At 38.9% G+C, this 9158-nt stretch overlaps 1 protein-coding gene across 1 annotated transcript; it reads left to right on the top strand.

Moving 5' to 3' along the window:
• The first annotated feature begins 8 nt into the window (after positions 1–8).
• LOC135471335 (uncharacterized) lies at positions 9–8916 on the top strand. The gene is made up of 8 exons (XM_064750526.1): positions 9–147; positions 627–1391; positions 1808–1876; positions 2290–2427; positions 3071–3179; positions 3356–3441; positions 4921–6226; positions 8217–8916. Exons 1-8 carry the CDS (start codon positions 109–111, stop codon positions 8264–8266), a joined length of 2562 nt encoding a protein of 853 aa, XP_064606596.1. The 5' UTR covers positions 9–108; the 3' UTR covers positions 8267–8916.
• The last annotated feature ends 242 nt before the right edge of the window (positions 8917–9158 follow it).

Here is a 9158-nt window from a genome sequence, read left to right as displayed (position 1 = left end):
CGAGGGCGAGGGCGGCAACTTTGACGAAGGCTATCGGACTAGATGTTTTCTTCCACCTGAAATTTTGATGTAACAGAAACCATTTTTGGTCTGTCATCTGAAATTGCAATGTTTGAAATTCCAGACGATGATGAAGAATTCTGGGAGGTTGGTTTATTATGAAAAATGAGTGTTTTTATAGCCATAAAAGTGAATTCTTGTGACTTGTTGCAACAACATCATGTGGAGACACTTGCTGCAGTTCCTCAGGAGTTGCAAAGTTTAGGTTGTTGAAACTGTTTGTTACTGGTCAAATTATTGAAGAGAGGAGTGTAATACCTATACGGGGCTACTGGGCAACCAACAGAGGTATCAATTTTGTCTTCTAAACAGCCTTGCATTTGCAGAGTGGTTTGTAAAGTGGTAATTCTGATTCAGGCAATGCATTTGAGAAATTTAGGTAGAGAAACCTCCACAAATTAATATGTCAGAATTACAGTTAGAATAATTTATTGCATGTAAAAAATTTCCTTTGTGTTATAGCCCAAAACTTTGTTCAAGTGGTACATGTATGGTTTCAGAGTATGGCTTTCCCACTTACTTTACTACCAATTTACTAGCCATCCTCTATCATCTTTATTTTTCAGAACTTACCACTTGGGGATAGCCTTCCACAATTTAATACTATCTCACAAGCTCAGGTGGAAAGTAACAAGTCAGGTGTTGTTGAACAGCAGCCTAGAAAAGATGCAAATTTTCCTGCATCTCTTGATTCAGGCAGAGGGAGCCCTGTTATTTTATTTCAGGGTAATAACCAAGAACTCCAGAGAACAGATGAAACAGAAATGCAGGGTAAACCTGTGCCAAGTGAAAATCTAGCAACTCATGACATGCAGAAGCCAGATGCTGGTGCAGAGACCCTGCATGATATATTTAATTTGACTCAGAGTAGTGAATTTGATTTGGAACTTAGTCTTACCTTTCAGTCCGAAACTGGATCTAAAGAGCCTGAAGAACAAATGATCGTGCGGAATACCTCTGTGGCATCTGGAAACCAGATGAGCCCTGAAGCTGGTATTCAAAACAAGGGCAGTTTTGGAAGACGTGCTAATAGTGTGAGTGTGTTGCAAACTTTTAATAGACTCGGGTCTGATTCACCATACTATGGGAACAAATCAGTGCATACCAATAGAATTGACACCTGTCATCCGAGAGATCAGGCTGCCACATGCCATTTTCTGGATGTATCAACATTGCCACAAGAGGGACATGCTATGATGGGTCAGCCTGAGAGGAAAAGTTTCGGCCATATTGAGGAAGTACATGTAGATGCAAACAGAGCAGATTTATCAGATGGGAAGTCAAAAATGAAGAGGAAGTTTCCAGGGCCTGCTGGACTTTTGCCTAGACTTGTAAGTTATTATTGAGACTTGCATATAGGATCATCTTGAAATTTTGATAAAAATAGGATGTACATCTGGAAAATTTGAAATTAAAGTTATGGAAATAAGCCGAATCAACATTTCAGGAGTTCACACAGGCGAGATAATGCAGCACACATTTTCAGTCTACAGACAATCGTAAAATCATGTTCATGTATATTAGCAGTAAGACTCCTGAAATTTGAATTTTGGCTTATTGAAGGACAAAGTTACTTGTATGTTAGTTGTTGGCTATGAGTATATGATATGTATCATTGGGTTACAAAACACACATTACTTTATCTGAAGTTTTGATGTTTATATATCGTATCCAGGGAGGGTCTGATTCGTATTTCAAAGCTTGCCAACAATAATTTGTCTATATTTTTGTTTGCCATAAAAATCAGGTTCCAGGTCAAGATCTTCAATCTGCTCCAGTGCTTGTGCTTAATGTTCCAAAATCTCCAAAAAAACAGGTCAGTTCATTCCATCATGATTAATGACAGGTCCGTTTAATGTTGCAAAATGTATCCTTGTGTAAATTAAGCTGTGATTTAAGTAGGTTTGATGTTTTGGACTCATTTGGGTTCTGTACCTTAGGTTGATAACATACTTTACACACAGCTTTGTACATTTGCATTGCTTTTCTAACCACTGTTGTAATATGCATGGCAAGAGTCTTACTTTTAATTTATGAAAAAAAAATATAACATATAATGTACTACATTGTTATTTTATTAAATGTGGTATATGCACACAGTAAAATTCACGAGAAGTTGTGCGCGTGTAATTTGACATGAACATTTCTCCACAAACTGTAAACGGACAAATTGTTTTCTGATTTCATGAAATATCCTGTTTACTTACTTCTGTTTAATGTCCCTGCTAGGATATACCTATTGCCCCCTCACAGTCCAGTGCCGAAGACGTCTTTCTTGAAGCTCCTTGGAAGATGTTACAGCATGATTTGGGTGAAGATGGCCAGCTTATTCTGAAGAAGTTCTCTATTGCAGACACTGTCAGCAAGGTATGCAAGAAATTAAGTGCCTTAAGAGTGTAAAATATGGCTTAAGATAATCATTATTGTTTTCTGTGTAATATTATGATTCAGAATTTGTGAAGTTAGAGATGTAGAAAGTGGAGGTTACCTGTGATACATGTAATTAGGTTGTTCTGTTGTTCAGCTTTTATAACTCTTTTATAGTCTGTTCACTTGAGTCTAAGATCATTTACTAGACCAAAGAAGTTAACACTTCAATGCCTCATTCTATGTTTTTTTTTCTAAAGCCAGTTTTTTAAGTATTTTGCAATGTATACAATTTCTTCATAGATTATTATGTAGGTTTCCTGCACACATTAGTCTGATTTTAATTGTTTGTGGTAATCTTAAGGACCATGAAAACTGCATTTCACTGTGAAATAAACTGAAAAAATTAGAACATTAATGTTTTCTTTATATAAATACTGTATACAATGTATTTTAATCCCATACAGTAACCATATTGTGTAATAACGTAAAAAATAGTGTCCAGCTGGGCTGAAACATTAGAAGTTGTACACTATGTTTAAGCAACAGCATAGTGTGAAGAAAATACATATATGAAAGTACGTAATTGGAGCAGCAGCTTATTATTCAGTGAAGTCAATCTGTATGTATTTATCTTTCTCAGGCAAGGCTGAAGCACCTCCCTAATGGCAAGGTGCCCCTTCTGTTTGTCGTTGTTGAAACTCTGGATATTCAGGGTACAGATGGCTTTGTCGTTCTTCGAGATAAGACAGGTAAATGTTGTTATAACCTTTTGTGTATGTAATTACATCCCCATACCTCTATCTACAACCTTACCTACCCAGGTGAGCTAACATAGCGAAGAATAGATATATAATATAGATAGTACTGATGGAATGTCCTAAGCAGTAGTTGCCTTTTATGGTGATATTTTGTTTTACTTTTTCAGGCAAAATGCAAGGCACGGCCCATCGAGAGCTGTTGAAAGAGTCTGAGTTACAGTTTCAGCAGGGTGTTGTTCTTGTCCTCAAACAGGTAAGTCAGTAGTCAAAATTTTGAGCTGCATGAAAGAAAAAAAGTCCTGGCTGATCTGCCCTATTTTTTATGACCTGGTTGGGGTACGGTTCAATGGATTTTATAAGGATTGCCTGATTATGAACCAATCTTTTTTATTCTCCAGTATGAAAGAAAAAATTTCCCAACTAAATCTTGTAAGGATAGCCGGATGATGAACTCTGGGTTCCGCACAATTCTAGGCTCTCCTGATTCCACTGGTTTTGGAATCTTTAATCACATTAATGTGATTCAATTGGTTCTCGTGTGATCTTACAAGAAGCTTGCTGGAGACTGATTTCCTTCCACGAGTGTGATATACTTTTGTGTCATAATATTGAGTTTTCCAGTAACTCACTCGCCCTGATATGGCTGATATATTCACAATGTGGCATAAAGCCATAATCATTCATTCATTCATTCCTGTAATTTACAGGCTGCTGAGTAACTTGCAAAGGTTGGTGAGTAACTATCTCACCATAGGTTGGTGATTTGCCGGCAAATGTTACGGACACTCTCCTTACATTCTCTTTATCTACAGTGTGCACAACATAACTCTAACCACACCTGAAACAATGTTATGCTGAATGCTATTGGTGCCAATGATGTAAACTGAGTGTAGAGAGCAGCACATGTGCTGTAAGGAGTATGGGTTGGGGAGTAACTAACCATGGGTTGGTGAGTTGCTGGCAAAGGTTGGTGAGTAACTCACAGTAGAATGGTGAGTTACTCATGGCCCACTGGTTTCATTCATTCATAACTTACATGTGGCTGGCATTCAGTAACGTAAAACTTCTTGAGTATGACATTAAAATACGATATAGAAATAAATTGTATTGATTGACTGCTGCATGTGTGGAAAACTGAGTATTTGTGCTAAACTTGGTAACTATCTTTGTGATTTATTCGGGACAGTCTGGTTTCCTCCATCCTTACATTGTCTATTATTTATTTATTTATTTCATTGGGTGTGTTACCATAATGCTGGTCACTGTTGTATAAATAAAATATTCTTGAGTAGGGCGTAAAACACCAATGAAATAAATAAATATGGTGGGAGGAAATGGGCTGAGCCCAGGGGAGACTCATGACTATCCGCAGGTTGCTGCAAAACATTTCCACATATGATCAGAGAGGAAGCCATCTTGAAAAAATCCTGAATTTGTAACTGTAAACTTCTTGAGTATGGTGTTAAAATTACACAACTTTGCTTTTAATCTTACATTACTCAAGGCACTCTGTCATATTTATACCCTAAGACCATTGTCACACTGTCAAATATTATAGTGTGTATTACATTCTTTATGTGAAATTATGGCATGTCTTTAAGAGATTGTTTAATCACAGTGTATTGTGTTTGGCCATGATCGTGGACATAATATAAACTAAAGGCATGTGTAACACTTTACACTTTTAATTATCTAAATTGATGTTTATAACTAATTAATACATTTGTTTAAGGTGGGTGTAATTAGTCCGTCTCAGCGCACTCATTACCTGAACATCACTCCGAGCAATGTTGTGAGTGTGTATCGCTCAAATGGGGATGGAACAGCAAGGGTGACCCAGGGAGAGACAGAGAACCTGCTGCAAGTAGTCAGTGCTGTGGAGACACAGCTGACCCAACTGCAAAGCGTCAGCACCCCCAAAGCTGGTCAGCTTCTCTCACTGCCAGGAACTCCCATCCAAAGTGTCCTTCAGAGTCCGACCTTGTTCCAGAATGTCCACAGCTCTCCAGGTGTCGGTCAAGTCATGACAAAACTTGGTAGTCCATTAGTACCACAGTCTGGTTGGCGGCCTTCAAAAACTGACCAGGTGTTTAAAGTACCTCAGTCGACATCTTTAACTCCTAGCCGACATCTTAATAAGCCTGGCATGCCTCAGTATAGAGCCCACACCTGTCATCAAGTTCCATTTTCTCCAGCACATAGGTCGAAGACTTGGACATCACCAAACAGGATGACTAAACTGAAGCACCAGCCATCTTCTGTGCCGTCTACGCCTCCTTATAGTCTGTCCTCACCTCTGGCTTCTAGCCCGGCTGTAAGACCTGCACCATCTGCAAGTGGAAACTCTGATAGCTACAAGTTTTGTGCACAACCTCAATATCAGCATCCTTCACCACGTAATGCCACAATGCCTGTGCCACAATATGCAGCCTCCAGACCAGCATCGAGGGTTACAGGTGGACAGTCTAACAACAAGGCAGTACCTGGACACTCTTCTCCAAGTACCAGTGCTATACAGCGCTCTCCTTTACAAGCCATTCCCACCTATGCCACCTTGCCAAATTCATCTGACAGCTCTGAACAGTCTCTTGGGAATGCCACAACACCTTTGCAGTGTTCAAAATCGAAGTGGACATTCAAGTCTAAAAGGTCATCAGGTGTTGGCTCTCCTCACACTTCAACAGGTGTGACAGGAGACTGGCAGAGATCTCCCTCAGATGTGTCTCTACCATCCTTTGATGTTGGCAAAAGGACATCTGTGCCAATTCAGTTGCCTGCCAAATTAAGAGCAAAAGCAGCTTCTTTAGGATCGCCGTCCTTGGAAGTCAACCCACCACCCAGTAAAAGCCGCAGACCTAACTTTGCGGTTGATCAGTCAAGTTTTACATTAGATGTGGGACATCAAAGTGGACATAGCTCTGCATTTTCTCCCAGATCATTTAAGGAAGTAGCCCCTTGTGATACACCTTTGGAGCTGAATACTTCGCTGGCAGGAAGAAACCCAACTGAGATGAATGTCGACAGCTTATGGCCTGATGGTGAGTTGAAGAGCGGATGTAGATAAGAAAATGTCTCTATAATTATGCCATCCACAATGAATTTAGTTGGGTTTGGTATATACAGGAATCTCCTTATGTGTCCATTTAGTTATTATGTCCCCCATCTTCATTAGGGGGAACATACAGCAATCACAGTCCGTCCATCCGTCCGTCCATCCTGCTCAAATTCTTAAACTCTGTTTGCAAGCTGATGTTCCTGTATAGTTTTGCACTGTCAGGTTATTTTTTCACATTTCACTCTAATTTAGGAGTTATCTGCCCTTGCACATATTTCCTCTGCGAATGATATTTCAGAGGAAATTTGTATGAGCCATATGTCAGCTATAATTTAGCATAGGATTCTCAAAGTCACACAAAGTGTGCAAAATAAACTGCATTTGTGCACTTATTCACTATTTCATCAGTTTTAGGATTTATTTGTGCTTGTGCATATTTTCTGGTCTGTTGATTGGCAAGTTTGTGAAAAATATATTTTGACATGTATCATATTACATTTGTTTCTTAAACTCACACAAATTGTGCAAGATAAACTAAAGTGATGCATTGTCAGACTATTTTTTCACATTCTGATTATTTGAGTAGTTGTTTGCACGTACCGATATATGTATATCTGGGGTATGATATGGGATACAGGTAGGATTCTTACACTGAACCCTCTGTGATCGAGTGGTTTAAAGCACTCACCTAACCTTCCATCAATGATGTTAAGGCTGGAACTGAGCTCGTGCTGTTTTCTCTTTGGCTTTAAGTGGGTAAGCCTGTTTCCATGAAGCTTGCCGAGAAACGTGGGTTCCCTCCAGGCTCTTAAAGGCTTCCTTCCACTGTAATTTACTGGCTACAGTCGTATTAGCTGAAATACCCGATACTGCTCAGCTACAGTGTAGGTATCCATGCAACCCATTCGAGATCAAGCGCCTTTCTACGTTATCCTTCATTACCGAGACAGGGCTTGTGTATAGATAGCTAATGTCTTGGTTATCCACGATAACTATTCTTGTATCCCCTCTGAATTCTGTTATGCAAAATCAAGAGGTGAGTGTGTAAATATATTTTAATTGCTATGGTTCAGCTTGAGCGTGGACAGAGATGATAATAATACCCACGAACACCTGTGAATAGTGCACTGCTCAACAGTTCGGTACTTTCACCATCACGTGCAGTTGTTTACATGAGGCAAAAGTAGGCATGTCAGACCAGGTGACATAGTGCAGAAGCCTCAATTTTGACATCGCTGTTGTAAAAAGTATGTTCGGGAGGTAATCTCAACAGAGCCAGCAGGTACTTTTCTATTTTAGAATGCATGCAACCAACCAACGAACATATCTTAAATGGACTATATGGTGTCTAAGTTTAAGATTCCTGAACTCACACAAAGTTTGGAAAATGATCTGAAGTGATGAACAGGTATCAGTATCTGGCCTCTCTTGCCATGCAGTTGTCCATGTTGTTATTGAATCCACACCTGTCAGCCTGTGTGATGTGTGTCTTTTTTGCTTTGTTTCATTTGCCTACAAGTACACCCCATCTGTTAAAAATATATTAATACTGCACAATGGCTGATTGGGCTATATTTGTATTTCTCTGGAGAGGAGGGGGAACATATATGTACATCTTTGCAATCTCTGATTGCTTTCTTGGTATAATAATTATCCCCATTCATGACTTAAAGTAATACTGCTTTTTCCACGTATTCAGATTTTGAACGTATAATTTTGAATTTCCTAATGTACTGATTCCAGAAGTGTAAAATATGCCTAAAAAAATTTTTTTTCATAATCTTTTTCATTTTCCTTAAAACCAGACTTTTCATCGTAACTTTTCATATATTCTTTAAGAACTGATTATCGTTTGAAATGGCAGTTTTTATCTGTCTGTTTTTCAATTTTGACTTCAAAGTAGACCAGCTTTTTGCCTGACAACATCAGAGCTACAAGATTACGTGTATCTTTTGTTTTGTCTTTTTCCTCAGACTTGACAGATGAATTCCTAACGGACTTAACGGCTGATGACTTTCCTTGATGCTGAATAAACTGCATACGTATACATCGTCATCATCATGTAAGATCCACATTCTTGCCAAGATGTGCCAATGGCGTAAGCCTGGATGCTGGCCATATGGATGCCTGTCTTCACAGAAATAAAGTCTGGATACTCACTGGATATGTTGTTTGTCTTTTCAAAGATCTGTATCTGATTGTGAACTTATCATCTAGGTATACTGAGCCATGTATGTCTAGTCCACAGAAGTGGTCTTTATTTCCTTGAAAGCTAGGCTTTGTGTTTCAAAAATGAACAAACCAATTACTTGTGCTGAAACCACAAAGCCAGTGTTAACTGAAATCAACACAGAAAACCTGATTAGACAGCATTGTTAATGGTGTTTCAAGAACAAATTATGATACATTTTTCTTAGTATAACACTTAGTAGGTTTTATATATTGGAGTAACTCATTGGCTCATTCATGAAAGTCTTGATTGGCTAAGTGATCGGTATGTAGACACCTGCTGGCTTGGTTCTGCTATTATCACATTGAAGCTTGCCCTGTACCTTGTACACATATACCTGACCACTCTGGTATAAAGTAAAACATTCTTGAGCACAATATTAAACCAATGTCAAATATATGATAGATGTCAATAACTTTAGCCCTTAGAGTGTAAGAAGAAATATACATATTCGATGCCACAAGGGAAGCATGTAAATTAAGCATAATTAAGTGTGGTATGTAGTTTGCATGATCGTACGCATACACTGTACAATGTGAATATGCGTTTCCATGCATTATGCCACGACCGTGATATCAGTGACAAATCACTGACACAAACTTGGAAAGATCTGACAGCACCCTGTGGTTGATCGTTGTTTTCCCCAGGGCTTCACTCAGGAAACCGTAATATGGGCCAGCTTTCC

Source organism: Liolophura sinensis, chromosome 7 (genome assembly GCF_032854445.1).
Source record: "Liolophura sinensis isolate JHLJ2023 chromosome 7, CUHK_Ljap_v2, whole genome shotgun sequence".
NCBI lineage: Eukaryota > Metazoa > Mollusca > Polyplacophora > Chitonida > Chitonidae > Liolophura > Liolophura sinensis.
This window is presented reverse-complemented; position numbering and strand designations above follow the sequence as displayed.

Bases quoted from the DNA above. Each gene is read 5' to 3' on its own strand.
- LOC135471335 (XM_064750526.1), top strand. From the start codon at position 109: ATGTTTGAAATTCCAGACGATGATGAAGAATTCTGGGAG. The intron at 1,392-1,807 runs GTAAGTTATTAT...CATAAAAATCAG, and splicing joins CTGGACTTTTGCCTAGACTT to GTTCCAGGTCAAGATCTTCA. The intron at 3,180-3,355 runs GTAAATGTTGTT...TTACTTTTTCAG, and splicing joins CGTTCTTCGAGATAAGACAG to GCAAAATGCAAGGCACGGCC.